The sequence below is a fragment of the Myotis brandtii genome, unplaced genomic scaffold (genome assembly GCF_000412655.1).
Source record: "Myotis brandtii unplaced genomic scaffold, ASM41265v1 scaffold324, whole genome shotgun sequence".
NCBI lineage: Eukaryota > Metazoa > Chordata > Mammalia > Chiroptera > Vespertilionidae > Myotis > Myotis brandtii.
Window position 1 is genome coordinate 3,209,969 of NW_005362439.1, and position 16,912 is coordinate 3,226,880.

The following is a 16,912-nucleotide window of genomic DNA, read 5'->3' on the forward strand; positions in this document are numbered from 1 at the left end:
GGTTCTCGACAGACCGCCCATCGCCCTGTTATTCGAGGGGCCTGTTCTAAGCCGTTTGAAACCGCTTAGGCCGCCGCACACCCCGCAGTGTCCTCGTTGTTTATTGGTTCTCGACAGACCGCCCATCGCCCTGTTATTGGTCCATTTGAAGGGACTGTGGGCACGCGCCGCCCGCAGCCTTAAAGGGGCCGTGCGCAGCAGTGTTTCCTTGGGGACCCGCGCTGCTTTCTCGCGTGGAGAGAGGGAGGGTCACTGGAGCGAAAGCTGCCGATCACCCGGCAAAGAAGCGCAAAAAAGGTGTGTGGAAAGCTGTGCATCCCAGCCGTCAGCATGTTTGCTTTATTTGACATCTAGCGATTTTTAAAAAATGTAATGTCATTCACCAAATATTGTTTGTGCAGTTGAGTGCGTGAGGGAAATGAGAAGCAGATGGGATATAGTGGAAGGAGCAGTGAGTGGAGCATGATGCTGGCGTCCTTGGACCAGCTCTGCGTAAACCACTTTTGTCAGGAAGTCACCTGGAACTTAGTTTCCCCATCTGTAAAACCCGATAAGGATGTTTTCCTTACAAGCTTAATGTGAAGATTTAATATAACTAATTGAATGTCTAGGGAAGAACTTTGAACAGTAGCGCATACTCCTGTTATTTATAAAAATGAGAGACGTAACCCTGCCGGTCTGGCTCAGTGGTTGAGCATTGACCTATGAACCTGGAGGTCAAGGTTCAATTCCTGTCCGAGCACATTCCTTAGTCCTCAGTAAGGGCGTGCAGGAGGCAGCCAATAGATGATTCTCTCTCATCATTGATGTTTCTATCTCTTTCTCCCTCTCCCTTCCTCTCTGAAATCAATAAAAATATATTTAAAAAAATAAAAGAGAGGAACGATTCTTGTAGGGTCTTGAATACTAGAGTAAGGAATTTGTACTCAAAAGTAGGAAAGGGGGAGCTATTGAAAGTTTCTGAGCAAGGGATTGACAAATCAGAATTGCACTTTATGAAAACTAATTAACTTGGTTGTCGAAAATGGGTTAGAGTTGGGATTCCGATATGAGGTCATAGCCCTGGAGATGACGAGAACAGATTCACGAAAGAGTGAAAGATTTGGCAACCAGCTAGATTAGGTGCAAAGGTGAGGTGGGGCCCATTTAGGGAGGTGAATCAGGATATGCCAGGATTTGAGTGTAGGGACTGGGAGGCGGTGATTGCCCAAATGAAAGTAGAAAGTCAGGAGAAGCCAGTCTCAAAGAGAAGACAAGGAGTTTAGTTTTAAACCTGTTTACTTTTATGTACCAATGAGACACTCAAATGGAATCATCTAAGTAGGCCTAGAAAACATAGAATGCAAGCTGGGAGAAGAGACGAGGCTCAAGTGGTCTAGATTTGGGAATCACCTCTGTAGAGTGAAAAAATGAAACTGCGGTAGTGGATGAGACCAGAGTCGGACAGTGGAGAGAATGAAAATGGGAGATGGTGACAGATCCATAGGTAGGGGAAGGAGAGAGGAACCAGAGCAAAAAGGTCACAGTAACCTCTGAGAAGTCAGTTATGAATATATAGAAGTAGTCTTCTTCAGTCATTGGTCATTGGCATGTTTACTTTATTTAAATATTATTGGAAATAAACGGAAGATTACAGGTAAGGAGAAAGTGACGGTAACCTCAAATTTGCTCAATAAAATTCATGTGGAGTCTGGGGCCCAGAGAGTTTTAGAACAAGATGTCAAAGTCCCTTTTTGTTTTACATGGCTCAGTGGTCGGCAAACTGCGGCTCGCGAGCCACACGCGGCTCTTTGGCCCCTTGAGTGTGGCTCTTCCACAAAATACCAACTTCTGCGCATGGGCCACGAAGTTTCAATCGCACTGTACATGTGCGCCCGCATGTGGTATTTTGTGGAAGAGCCACACTCAAGGGGCCAAAGAGCCGCATGTGGCTCGTGAGCCTGTTTGCTGACCACTGCCCTAGGCAAAGGGAGGTGGAGGCAACTAGAAAAGGCCCCAGCCCATTTTTAAAAATAACCTAATGGGAGACAGCAAGACCTAGGTGACCTATAGGAAATAGGTGACCAAATAGTACTCAGCCAATGAGGAACCGGAGGAGGGACTAAATAAACAGGCTATGTTCCCTGCCCCATGTGTGTTCCTGTACAATGGGCACCTGCTCTTGAGAATGTTATGAAAAGTCTCATTTTCACCATGCTTCTGTTTCCTAGTCCATCATTTGAAATTTGGACAAGTGAGCCATTTCTCACAAGCAACATTTCTCATACTGGAGTATTTATAAGTGAGAAATAATAACCCTTCTATGGGTACTTGCAACATTGGAGGACCACTGCATGGGCCAAAGTTTCAATCGCACTGTACATGTGCGCCCGCATGTGGTATTTTGTGGAAGAGCCACACTCAAGGGGCCAAAGAGCCACATGTGGCTCGTGAGCCGCAGTTTGCCGACCACTGGTTTAGGTGAAGCCGTACTGGACAGTGGGCAATATATATGACTTCATTAATTTTTTTCGCTCATTCATGCAACAAATATTTATTGAGCACTTAGTATGTGCGGGAACTTTTCTAGGCACTTGGGATAATCAGTGAGCAAAATAGAAACAACAACAAAATCTCTCCTCTTGTGGAGCTCACATGATAGTGAGAACACATAATCAACACATAAATATATAGTATCTTATTAGACAATATGTGCAATGGGAAAAGAAAAAAAGAATACAGGGTAAAAGGGATTGGGAAGTAGAGTTGGAAAGACTATAATTTTGTAAAGGGTGTTCATTGTAGGTTTCATTGAGAAGATTATATTTGAGCAAAGACTTGAAGAAGGGGAAGGAGTTAGTCCTGAGTATACCTAGAGGAAGAAAGTGCCAACAGGAACAGCTATGTGATGATCCTAAGTTGGGCACATACCTGGCAAGTCTAAGAAACAGGGAGGCCAATATAGTTAGCTGGAGCAGAGTATGTACTTGGCAGTTGGAGGGTAGGAGATGAGGTCTGATAGAAAATGGGTGAGGAGTGGCAGATCCTGTAGGGCCTTATAGAAACCTAATACAGTACCTTGCCCATAGTAGGTGTTCAATAAATGTTTGGCCAGTTACCATTTGCAGTCCAGAATTATCATCCAATAGCACTTATCTGTGTATTTATTGGCGTGATGTGTGCCTACTTTATTTCAGGGGCCTCTCAATAGTTCTACATAAGGAAAGTATTAATAGGACAGTGTAACCCTACTGGGTATTAGAGATCTAAGTGAACACTGTATCATTGCAACTGGAAGCAGGAAACAAATGCCAAACATTGTGGCTGCTGAATAACTGCTGTGTGTTTCTGAACAGCCTGCTAGGGTTGGGACAGTGCTCATTCTATCATAACTGCACACTGCATTCTGCTCCCTGAGATGGGACACGGATCCATATTTCCAAACTAAGAGGAGTAGCTTCAATGATTAACTTCCTTTCAACTTTCAGTCCAGGTACCTCCTGCATTATTCTCTGGAGGTAGCAGTGGCTTCACTTGCTTCCAAGATTGCAAGGCCTATCCCAACTTGTACTTGATTGCATTTAATAGGTGCTGTTTGAATGAAGGAATTAATTGCTTTTTTTCTTTTCACAGCCCATTTCTCCATAACCCAGTCAAATGCAGGCTCTTCAAGAATTTTGACCACAGAAGCACCAACGCCACCAAAGAGGAAGGAGGCAGAAGGGAGAGATAGGGACCTTGTTAGTGGGTGCGTGGCGGGCAGAGAGGAAAAAACACTGAGAAGGGCAAGATAAGTGAATTCTTGGCTCTTTGTATCTTGCAAAATAAAATAAGCAGATTGTGTAGCTTGGAGCTAAGTTCAGCCTGGGGTTTACATTCAGATCCTTAGTTAGGCTGCCTGGATCTGTTTTAACATCATGTCAGGGAGTCTAAAGTTGTGAGTTGGAACCTTGGTTGGATATAAAACTCTTGTTTCCTATGCTGAGCTCTGCTGAGCATCTGCCAGCCTGTTAATGGGAGAAGGATCTGGAGAGAAAATAAATGGGTGAGTGAGGGAATGTTTCAAAACAAAGGCTGAGACACATCCCCAAACACACCTCCTATTAAATGGATTAGTTGAGTCATCTTCACATATGAAAGACAAGCTTATTGATTGTTTCTTAACCATATAAAGGGCTCAACCACATTTTTTAAATCAGTGCCCAAAGTAGGAATAACTATGCTTACTAATGCCCTTGAATGTCATCCTCGAGCCTTGTGTACCCTTAGCTCTTGCACATGCTTGTTCAAAGTTCCTCTGCAGCAATTTGTTTTCTGCAGGCCTAGGTTTGGTGAAAGCTTCAGTTCATGGAGACCTCTCTATGGGCCACAGAGATCTTTTCATCTTAGCTCCCACGTTTGTTCATATAATATAGAAAGAAGGGCAGTGAGTATATTGTGAATGTAATTAATTTGCAAACATATAATCCAGTTTGTTAGAATTAGACTCATCATCATCTATTTATCAATTTCAGGTTTTATATCCAGAGAACAGACAAGGAGTGTCCAACCTTTGTTTCGTCTCCAAGATTCCCTGGAAGGAACATAATACAAGTTTCAGGCTAGAAATCACCTTAGTAGTCATCTCTTTCAACCTTTTCATTTGACTGGTCAGGAAGGGAAACTAAGAGCCAGTGCCTTTTTATCACCTGAAAATGGGGTGCTAGTCCTTGACACTGTTCCTAAATTCCCATTTGCCAGTGGCCAAGTTCTTGTCAAGACCTGGGCCATTAGACCAGTCTGTTCTTTCCCATCTCCTGCCGAAGTGACAGGACAGTCAAAGGTTAGCGGGACCTCTAAGGCTACCCAGTGCTGAATGCCTGATTAAACTAGCTGACATGTCGCAAGGTACCAAAATGCATTCACCAAATTTTGTCCTCCCAGAAACATCTCCAGTTTTCCAAGAAAATGGTGTGTATTCAATGCCATTTTCTCCTTCCATTTGAACTGTTCTTCCTGAGTTTCCAACTGTTCAGTGCCTGGACTGTAACCCTGATGCTTTGGGAGAGAGCACTTCCTACAGGTATATAAAGCTTGTGCTTTAGGCTGGATTTCATTGCTTAAAATGTGTTTCTTTTCTCTTTGAGGTTTTTTTTTTCCTTCAGAAAAGAATGGTGGGGTGGGAGGATGGTTGTCCTTGAGCTATTACACTTGTTTTTGTTTTAGCACACCTATCCCTCGCCGTGTTGGAAGAATTATACACGATAATTTATACTCTTGTCTTTCTTTTTCTTTCTTCTTTTATGCTGTTACCAGACTCGAAGCTCTGATCAGGCATGGGCTGTGCTTGACCTGTCGTTTGAGATGGATGAATGAGAGATTATTCTATAAATGGTTTATGGTTTAGAAAATCAACTATTAAGCCTTGACATCAAACTTTACAACTGGCATTGAGACTTGCATGATTCCCAGTCTTCACTGAGAGAGCCTGAGAAGGGCTCCCCAATTCCTTGTTCTAGCCTTAAGATGTAGTGGATGAGCTATGAGAAGACAGCTTTTTAAAAATAAACTGGCCCAGCTGATGTGGCTCAGTGGTTGGGTGGCAACCCATGAACCAAGAGGTCACAGCTCGATTCCTAGTCAAGGCACATGCCTGGGTTGCGGGCTTGATCCTCAGTAGGGGGCATGCAGGAGTTAGCCGTTCAATGATGTTCCTCTCTCATTGATGTTTCTCTCTCTCTCTCTCTCTTTTTAAAATATATTTTATTGATTTTTTACAGAGAGTAAGGGAGAGAGATAGAGAGTTAGAAACATCTATGAGAGAAACATCAATCAGCTGCCTCCTGCACACTCTCCACTGGGGATGTGCCTGCAACCAAGGTACATGCCCTTGACCGGTATCGAACCTGGGACCTTTCAGTCCGCAGGCCGATGCTCTATCCACTGAGCCAAACCGGTTTCGGCTCTCTCTTTTTTTAAAAAAAATATATTTTATTGATTTTTTTTACAGAAAGGAAGGGAGAGGGATAGAGAGTTAGAAACATCGATGAGAGAGAAAACATTGATCAGCTGCCTCCTGCACACTCCTTACTGGGGATGTGCTCGCAACCAAGGTAATGCCCTTGACTGGAATCGAACCTGGTACCCTTCAGTCTGCAGTCTGACGCTCTATCCACTGAGCCAAACCGGTTAGGGCAATGTTTCCATCTCTTTATCTCTCTCCCTTCCTCTCGCTCTAAAAATCAATAAAAACTAAAAATAAATGGAATCTTAGTGTTTGTGTGATCCATTATCGGAGTAACTATGAAACTTGACTAAGATCAAATAGAGCTAGTGGTGGATCTGGGACTGGAATTCGCTCCCCTTGTTCCCATTCCAGCACTTTCCTTACATCAGATAGTCTTGCCAGTGACCATCACTGCAAGGCAAAGTCAAGTTCTGTGACACTGAAGTTCTCATAGACCTAGAACTGAAATAGAAGATACATGGTATATATGCCATGACACTTTTTTCCAGTACCTGAATGATCTGTCACTGAAGATCATGACACTTTGCCCACTGAGTCTGGACAGGACCTCAGGCAGCCATGACCAACCAATCCGAGTTGGTACTTACGATGAAGCCTATCTGCTATCCTTCCTCCACAGGAAATAAGGGTTTCAGAAGCCAATGAAGCCTGGTCTTGGCCTGTTTTCTCAAGATGAGCTGAACTTCCAGGCAGGAACTTAACACCCTTTATTGCTCTTCACCATCCCTAGATCCCCAAAGGACTTCGCGATGATATCTGCAAGCAGGTTTTCCTGGCATGGGTCTGCCAGACAGCAGGTGCAGTTATTAGTCATGACTCCAAGCCAGGCAAGGTGATTAAGAAAAGCTAAATTTATATTAAATTACCATAAAGTCCTAAAATACTGAACATAGTGGTTAAATAACTCCAGAAAGTCCAATCTCTCCAGTGAGTAACGTTAAAACCATTACACATGAGCGCGGGACAATCACTTCCATTAGTTTAGGACAGAGAAATTTTGCTTTTTACATAGTAAATCAGTGCTCAAATAGATATTTCTTCAAATATGTCCTTTCTACATTCTGAACAGCCCAAGTGCAATAAGGTCCTTCCCCCGTTCATCCGTCCCCAATTGTGAGTCTGAGGACCCAAAGTGCTCCTTCTTTTATTTCCCCATCAAGCGTGAAATATCCCCCTTTCCTCCTGGAAGGGGCATCTTGCCTTGCCATCGCTGTGCACTGGAAAAGCCTTCTTGGCCTGGCCTGACTGCCCTGTGTAGGCCTAGACCTAGGGCTGCCTGCTGAGAGCAGGGCCAAGGGCTTGGCACCTGTTTTAAGCAGTCATAGAACTGACCAGGAAAGGTTTGCTCTTACTTTCCTTTTTCCCTTGCATTTGACAGCTGGCTTCTCAATACCAATAACCATAGGAGATGTTTCAAATCAGGAAACTTCCTCTAGAAGCCCTCCCCTCCATTCTCAGCCCTTGTCCTCTCCTGTCATTTCTAATTCCTGGGTGGAAGGGGTCTGGATTTGCCCTGGGTTGAGAGGGCTTCATCAGTGGTTCTCTCTACCTTTTTAGTCCTTGTAATTTTTATTTAGCCCTGTTCACCACAGGCTAGGTCAGAAAAAGTCAATTAGGGAGGGAGGGAAGGAGAGAGAGGGGGAGGGGGAAGAGAACGAACTAGGTAGAAAATTTAGGACAGAAAAAAAAGTCTCACTCCCTGGATACGGACATGAGACACATGCTCTTTGTACGAATAAGCATGAACCACGAGGTGGCATCTCAGCCTGGAAAGTAAGTCACTCAGCTGGGAAGAGAGTTGGAATAGAAACTTCACCACCCATAGCCACAGGCTCTCTGTCTGCTTAGATCCCTGAGCACCTAAGAGAGAGAACACAGGAAGTTCAATCTCGTGGATACTTCCTTTAGGCCCTGGCGGCCCCAAGTCTCTAACCCAATTGCTCTTCCTGACCATTTATGAACACTTCTGGCCCTTCTTTGCAAGGTTGTTTTGGATTTCTGTGCTCAAAATCCCAAAGAATGAGGAGGGAGAGATTGGCAGAACATTAAGGGTGATATGCTATGTTTGGTCTAGGCAGTGCTTCTTAGATTCTGCAGAGTCAGCCCTCCTGGACCCACATTCACTCAAGCCATTGGTTCACAACCTGGTTGCTTAGAGCCAAAGACTTAGGGAGGTACTGGCCAGTGGTGGTACCAGGAGGGAATTCATATTAGCCAGCTGCCACGCTGGGGCCCCCAGTCATCTAAAGGTAGAAAGGCTCTAGGCTTTCTACCAGGAGGAAGAATAGCTTGTGTCACGCCCAGATCTCACCAATTGAAACACAGCAACTCTTAGACTGAGAATAATATCCATTGCCAGCAATGGACAGAACCACCAGGCCCAACCACCCCTAAAAGCTTTTTCGTATTACCAATGCACTTGAGGCCCATACCAGCTGGGCTGACTCCTCCTCCTCCTCTCAGGCTTTATCCTTCATCTCTCTCTTTACCCATGATCCCCTGCTCAGCCCTTAGTGGGCCAGTTCTCTCAGAGAAGCGGTCAGGCCAGCTCTGATGGGGAAGAGTGCAGTCTTAGATCATCAGCTCTTATGGGCAGGCATTGAGGGCACCAGAGGAAGGGGAGGTGGAGCTCTGTAGTGATGAGGAATCATTACTGAGCCTCGTTTTGGGGAGGCTCAGGACGGAGTGCAAGAAGCGAGGTTCATGGTTAAGTTCCAGGTCTAAATTCTTGGATGTGCCATCATTTCTTGCGCCATCATTTCTTGTGTAGTTATGGACTCAGACAGAAGCAGCTCCTGTGCAGGGCTCGGGAGCAGATATGGGGTGGGATGAGGAGGAGCGGGACAAGCACACAGGAAGGGGGCCTGTTGTATAAGTGAGCACAAGGACTGGATGCCCATAAAGAGAAGGAGCAGGCAGGGAGGGAGGGGTACATGGGCACTTAGACCTGGCTCTCGGAGGAGAGCTTGCGTTTGTGTTTCCAGCCTGTGTCTGGCAGAGAGCCCCGTCTTTCGGGAGTGGCTGCGGTATGGACACTGCTACACTCGGACTGCTCTTCCTGCAACAGCTGCTCCGTCTCCGTGTCATCCAGGGAGCCAGAGCTGGCCTGGATGGACACTGTGTCTGTCTTCATGCAAACGTGGTCACGAAGAAGGCCCCCCCGTGAGCTGCGCAGTTGCTTCAGGTCATCCCACTCAGCATCGTCCCCAGACAGGAGGCAGATTCCCTCTACAATCTTGATCTTCTCCTTGGTGTAGTTATGGTCAGGCCCACCCTAGGGTGGAGATCGGGGAGACATGATCAGTTGGTTGGCTCTCTATGAAGGATCTCATGGTGAACTGAAAAAGGAAGTGGATGGGGTAAGAGTGCGCATGAAGAGCACAAAGATCCCACAAATAAATGGGAAAACTTAGTCAGAGAAAATAGATGAGGCTTAGCCTAAAAGGAGAGGAATATGAAGATCGTTCAAGTTAGCACACAGGGATGAGGGAGGACCATGGCTTCCAGTCCTGCATCAGACGCTCACGGGCTATGTTACTTTGGCAAATTACTTAGCATCTCTAACACTCAGTCTCCACATCTGCAGTGTGGGAGAATAACAGTGTCCATACCTCATAACCAATTACTGTGAGGGTTAAAGCAGGCGGATACATGGAATGCAGTTAGTAGGCGCCTGACACAGAAGATGCACTAAATCATGTTAGCTATTATATTACATTGTTATTGTGATTTATTAGTGGGACACAATGCTGATACACCTGATCAGAAGCAATTGACAAAAACATTTAAATGTACATTTACTCAGGGTTTTAAGCTATTTTTGTGCTATTCTTAATTCTTTCCTTTCTAATTTTGTTAAGGGGGAAAGTTTTGGGAGGTAAGACAGGAGGAATCTAAAAAATCCTCTTATTTGGGTTCTAAGTGTCAGTCCACTGGGGTCCTGTAACATAAAAGCTTTTGTAGGAGGTTATTCTGGCTCTGCAACCCGAGATGACTCCAAGGACAGTCTTAAGTTCGACTCAGACTTCTCCCTTTATGGGTTCCTCAAAGGGTAGCCTTACTCCTGGTTTCTGGGGGATACCAACCAATATGCTGCCTGTGCCAGGAGAAAATGGGCCATGGCTTGGGTTCCATCCCTGGGACAGTGTGCCTGCCAAGAGCCCTGCATCTGCTGCTCTATTTTAGTAACAATTCAACTCCACAGATATTTCCTGAGCTCTTACATTGAGCAGGGTACTTGGATGATTACACGATATAAAACGGTCCCTACCCTCTTGGAGTGACAACTCCCTGGAGGAAGCAGAGAGGCACATGGCACATGAGCACACATGCACGCACACACGTGCCCAGTCACCCAGCACACCCTCCAAGCTGAAATTAGTGTCAGATAAAATGCAGGCCACTCAGTCTTCATCACAGAGACACGCGGGCGGGGTAAGTTAGAGAGAGGCGGGGGACATGGCACTAGCAATTTGGGGGACACCACTCCCTCTGCAAACACACAGATACCTGAAATCAAGAGGAAATCAGAAGAGAAAGGGTGAGAGACTATCAGAGGGATGAAAAAGCTGCTGAGGAAAAAGCATACAACAGAAGAAAGAGGTCACGTGATTTAAATTTATAACCTCTGGCCTTTACTGGGGTTGTTCTCTGGGGTATCAGACACTCCAGGGACCCAAGAATCTTTGAGCCTTTCTCTCAAAGACGTTAATTGAGAAGGAGTCTTCTGTCCCTAGAACTGCATGCTATCCTGCAGGTTCTGTTTGGCTTGCAGTGGAAGCTTTTCAAGTAGGGGAATTCAGGGATCCAGAAAGTACCTAATTATTATGTAAAGTGTATTCATTATGCATGGGAGCCCTATAGGTATGAAGGCAGGTTTTGACTGCTAGACAGACCAAGAAAGTAGACTGATGAGGGTCTCATAAGGGATAACTTTTGATGAAGGGTTACAGGAGTTTAGAAAAACAAGGGTCTTATCAGACTAGATAACTCTGAAACCTCAGACTATAGTTCCCTAGTGGAAATGGGACTATTTTCATCCAGCCTAAACATCCAGCAAATAATTTTTTACTGGAACAACAAAGGAGTTAAAAGAACAAAAGCACATAGACCATCCGAATTCTAGAGAAATCCCTTAAGACTCTGGGGAAGAATAGCAAAACACCAGCTATTCCCAGCCACAGGTGCCAACAGTTTGGATCAGAGGTTAGAAAAGGAAGAGTCCAGGAACCCTTAGGTTTTTGTGGGTGCTGTCTAGGAGTTTTGGGATTGCTTCTGGGGAGCACAGCCTCGCTGCAGGGGAATGACAACTCCAAGAGGGGAAGAAGCTATGAACCTAGCAAAACATCTCCTGTGCACACTCCTATGCTTTCATTCCTAAACCTTCTGGGTCTGTTTTCCAACCTTGCTCTCACTAGGGTCCTTCAGAAATCCAACAGATCTATGATTCTAGATTGGGGGTGGGAACCTTTTTTCTGCCAAGAGCCATTTCGATATTTACAACATCGCTCGCAGGCCATACAAAATTATCAACTTGAAAAATTAACCTGCTATATTTGATCAAACATTTAATTAACTCAACCGTAATGCTTTGGTAGGGCCAGACCTTATACAGCCCACGGGCCGGACATTCCCCACCCTGGTTCTAGATCTAGAAACTCAAATCCCATTCAGTTCTTTTGTTCACTATAACTTCCCAAGTGGTAGGTGGGACTACCCAACATCCCTTACTGATTTTTTCAGGCAATTGGAAAATAACACACCCGCCTCCACCACCACACAAAATACCCCTTCAATAGAAATTCTAATTTTTACCTCTTTCTTATAGCACAGTTGATTGTACATGGCTGGTTTCGGGATTGCTTCAATTTTCACTTCCTGAGTGGAAGTTCGGTAGGAGGGGTTGCTGTAGGTTAGGTTCCCCATTCCAGGATCAGTTAACTTGGACTTTTTGTGTCTTTAGGAGGAAAGGTGATGAGGAATTAGTTCAGATCTTTATGAGGGTGCTTCCAGGGAAGTTGTAACCCGAGTGTGGTAGGCAGCCTCTAAGATGGCCCGTGATCCCGCCTCTTGGTACTCCCACCTTCTGAATCCCTACCCCTTGAGTGTGGGCTGAATCTGGTGACTCACTTCTGATGAACAGATAATGCAAAAGTGATGGGTACTAGATTAGGTTACAAAGAAATGTATGGCTTGCATCTTACATTGCCTTCACTTTCTCACTCTCTCGTACTCTTGTTCTGGGGGAAGCAAGCTGCCATGTTGTAAATTGTCCTCTGAAAAGGCCTATAAGGCATGGGACTGATGAGGGAGTCTCCAGCCAACAGCCAGCAAGGAACTGAGACCCTCAGTCTAACAGCTTGTGAAGCACAGAACCCTGCCAGCACCTATAGGAGTGCTCTTGGAAGCCGATGCGTGCCCAGTCAAGCCCAAAGATAAGACTGCAACCCTGGCTAATACCTGGACTGCAGCCCTGTAAGAGGCCTTAAAGCAGAGACACCCAGCTAAGCTGCATCCGGATTTCAGATGCTTGCACAGAAATTGCGAGATGATAAATGGTTGCCATTTTAAGTTGCTAAGTTTTGGGGTAATTTGTCATACAGCGCTAGACAACCAATACACCGAGCTTTAGAGTCAAGATAGATCTATGTTTCAGCCCACCTCTGTTACTTACTAGCTGGACATAATCTAAACTTTCTGAACCTCAGACCCTCATCTGTAAAGTAAGGAATAATAATATCTGTATTGCAAGGTTGTTGTGCCATTGATACATATTCATAAAATGGCAACTGTTGTTGTCAGAAGGGGCAGCAGCACAAAATCCTGACATTTTTGCTGCAAGCTGTGTTTAAAACATTTGGGGGATATATATACGTATATATATATATGTGTACACACATACACACACACATATATGGTCATAAAGAGATTATAAATTGATAACGACACACTCAATCTTCTTAGGAAGATCCCTACTGAGCAATGATATATCATCCAAAATTGTAGTAAAGGGCTGTGTTTGTGTGAAGAGAAAATCACTTCAACTTCAATGGTTTGAAGTACTGTGGGGTCATAGCTTCACCTCTTCCTGTGTGACCTTGGGTAGCACCCGTTGTGCCCTCAGCATCCTAGTTTATAAAAAAAATCCCAAGGATTGCTGTGGTCACAAAATGAGGGCTTGGGCAGTGGCTGCAGAAGAAGAGTCACAATTCAGATTTCTGCCTTTCCCTTCTACTGCTCTGACCAGGGACCCAACCTTGAAATGAAGGGGTCAGAGGTCGAATTAGCGAACTACAGAGCTTTGGGAGATCCCAGATGCACTAACGAGGACCAACAAGCAGGTGGTCCCCCCTGCAGAGAGACTGAGGTTACCTGTATAGCATCAAGGCTGCAATCACCACCAGAATCAGCAGAATGCTGAGGAGTCCACCGATGACATAGCTGGCATGAAGTCCTTCCCCTAGGAAGAACAGAGAGACAGTAGGGGGACCACTGACAATCTTCTAGCGGGCATGAGGGGTGGGGCAATGAAGGGCTCCTTTTGTAGGTGTTGGGCCCCACATCATCTGAGGATGGCTAGGGGCCTCCTTCTCAGAGGAGAGGCCAAAGGGGTAGATGGCTGAGAAGAAACCTACCATTCCGTCAGCATCACTTATCCTAATTCCACCACTTACTGGCTGTGTCATGAAGGGCAAGATGCTTAAGTTCTAAGCTTATGTTTTCTCATCAGTTAAATGTAAATAATAAATTGCTCATAGGGTTGGTGGAGGTTAAATGTGTGTGTACATACAAATACACACACACACACACACACACACACACACACACACAGGGCTTAACAAATGCCTGGCATGTGGAAAGTACTCCATAAGTGGTGGCTATTATGATTATGCTCTCTATTGATTTAGTCTAAGAAAAGGGTTCATCCACCTCAAAGAGTCCCCATGAAGGTTCTGGAAGATGTCAGTAAAGACAGATGTTCCTTACATCTTCTTCAAAACAGTTGGGCACTCGGAGCTTACCTGGAGCAGCAGGTACGGCCTCATTGGAATGTGCACAGAGGCCCAGCTGGGCATCCTTTTCAGAGCACCTGTGGGGCACAGAACACCGAGTGTGAAGACTACTGGTGTTTGATAAAGATCTTGCCCTTCTCCAGGGAACGGGGGGGAGTCCTGTGAATGGGGCTTTCAGGTTTAAGAGCTGTACCAGGTGGGAGATAGAAGTATAGAGAGGGCAGGACCAGGAAATACAGAGAAATCCATGTGAGTCACAGTCTTCAAGACACTATATCATGTGTAAATGTGTTTAAAAATATGTATCCCTTTGAAAGGATTCCTTTAAAAGGGGAAGCAGGTTTCAGATGAGCTGGAAGCTGCTGAAAGAATACTAAGTACATCAATAGAAGGCTTTATTAAACAACCAGGATGAGTTGAAAGAAGCTACCAGTCAAGCAAAACTGATTAAAGATTATCACAAGGTCTAAATAGACCTGAAAATAACAAACAATATTTTTCCCTCGCCTCTTGATTCTTTCACAAAGAAATATGCAAGACATCCAGAGAGAGGGCTCAGGTAACTAAGTTGAATGCTGAAAAGGTAACTTCCTGTGGCACATTGTGAGCAGCCAATCACAGGCATCTCCTGAAAGCCTAGAGAAAAAGTGCTTGCAAGAACATCTGAAACCAAGATGCCCTGAAACTTCAAATGGAACTGACAGAAAATATCTGAATAAACCCAAAGAAAATCAGAGATTAATAACGATTGATAGTACTTAAAAGTTAGTGAGAAAGGTACATGTTTATATCTGCATGTTTGCTTTTCTACATAAACACTTCTAAATAGAGAAAATGGGCCCTAACCGGTTTGGCTCAGTGGATAGAGCGTCGGCCTGCGGACTGAAAGGTCCCAGGTTCGATTCCGGTCAAGGGCTTGATCAACTCTCATTGATGTTTCTAACTCTCTATCCCTCTCCCTTCCTCTCTGTAAAAAATCAATAAAATATATTAGAGAAAATGGGACATATATAATGAATTTGATCATATGCAAATCTTACAATTTTAAGGATATGAGTCTAGAGTTCTTATTTGGGATTATTATGTTTCTGTTTTCAGAATTGAAATCAAGTGTTGATTATCTTTTAAGCTACAGTTGATATTAAAAATAAAGAGATGGGTATGTATTACATGGGGGAAAAACTGTTCTAATAGAAAAATGTTGGAAACAGTAAGAGTGGGAAATGAAATTACTATCTTGAAAGGTATCTGCACCCCCATGTTCAATGCAGCATTATTTACAACAGCCAAGACATAGAAACAGCTGACCATCAACAAATGAAAATGTGATTACTTACACACACACACACACACACACACACACACACACACACAGGAATATTATCCAGCCATTAAAAAAGAAGGAAATCCTGCCATTTGTGACAATATGGATGGAACTCGAGGGCATTAGGCTAAGTGAAATAAGTCAGATAGAGAAAGACAAATATCGTATGATATCACTTATATGTGAAATAAAAGAAAGAAATCAAACTCAGACACAGAGTATAGATTGGTGATTGCCAGAGGTGGGAAGTGGAGGAGAAAAATGAGTAAAGGTGGTCAAAAGGAACAAACTTCCAATTATAAGATAAATAAGTCCTGGGGATATATAGCATGGTGACTATCCTATATAATAAAACCCTAATAATCAAATCGACCCAATGGTGGAACCACCAGTCTCTATGACGCGCACTGACAACCAGGGGGCAGATGCTCAATGCAGGAGCTGCCCCCTAGTGGTCAGTGTGCTGCCACAGGAGGAGTGCAGCTCAGCCAGAAGCTGGGCTCACACAGCCATGGTGGCAGGAGCCTCTTCCGCCTCCGCTGAAGGTGGGTGGTAAGGAGTGAGGGGTCCTGGACTGTGAGAGCCCCAGACTGTGAGAGAGATGTCCGAGAGGGATGTCCGACTGCCAGGGATCGGCCTAAGCCAGGAGTCAGACATCCCTCAGGCATCCCAGACTGTAAGAGGGCACAGCCGGGCTGAGAGTCACCCCCCATCCAGTGCACAAATCTTGTGCACCGGGCCTCTAGTAGTTAATAACACAGTATTGCATATTTGAAAGTTGCAAAGAGAGTAGATAAGAAAAAGTTCTCAATGTAAAAAAAAAATTTATAATTATGTGTGGTGATGGATGCTAACTAAACTTATTGTAATCATTTTGCAATATATATATGTATATCAAATTTAAAACTATTAAGAGTAATTACATATGGGTATTTATTTCTTCTTTATTTCTATCTTTATTTTCAGATTATTTTTATAAACTGTACATAAAAAAATTACATTTTGTAAAAAACAATTTCTCTAAATTGAAAAATAAAGAAAAAATAAATAATAAAAATAATTTCTCTAAATTGAGTAACATCATATTTTATCAATTTTAAGATGTGTATATTTTCTATATTCTGACATCACTAAAATAGAGATGTGTCTTACAATCCGTGGCATCTCACAGTTGCAGTTGATCGTTTTTTTAGTTTAATCTCTTAAATTAGGATGCGTCTTAAATTGATCGCACCTTCAGTTTAATGAAATACAATCCTATATAATAGAAGCCTAATATGCTAAGTGTCCAGTCAGCTGATAGGCTGTTCAACCAATCAAAGCATAATATGCTAATGATATGCTAAGGCCACTCAATCACTCACTATGATGTGCACTGACCACCAGGGAGCGGACACTCCGACCAGTAGGTTAGCTTGCTGCGGGGGTCCGGCCTCAGCCTGGCCTGCGCCCTCTCGCAATCCGGGACCCCTCAGGGGATGTCAGAGAGCCAGTTTCGACCCGATCCCGCAGGCCAGGCTGAGGGACCCCACTGGTGCACGAATTCATGCACTGGGCCTCTAGTAGTTTATACTTCACAGGAGACCTGTA

General features: G+C 44.3%; 1 protein-coding gene across 1 annotated transcript in view; it reads right to left on the reverse strand.

Annotated features, from left to right (window-relative positions):
- Positions 1 to 6,678: 6,678 nt before the first annotated feature.
- The window catches only part of LRP4 (low density lipoprotein receptor-related protein 4), a 39,212-nt gene continuing 28,978 nt past the window's right edge, over positions 6,679 to 16,912 (reverse strand). Inside the window, exons 35-38 of the mRNA XM_014543289.1 lie at positions 14,008 to 14,075; positions 13,358 to 13,445; positions 11,801 to 11,942; positions 6,679 to 9,260 (exon numbers count right to left, since the gene is read on the reverse strand). Coding sequence (XP_014398775.1) covers positions 8,928 to 9,260; positions 11,801 to 11,942; positions 13,358 to 13,445; positions 14,008 to 14,075 — 631 coding nt within the window. The 3' untranslated portion in view covers positions 6,679 to 8,927. The remainder of the gene's footprint in view (positions 9,261 to 11,800; positions 11,943 to 13,357; positions 13,446 to 14,007; positions 14,076 to 16,912) is intronic.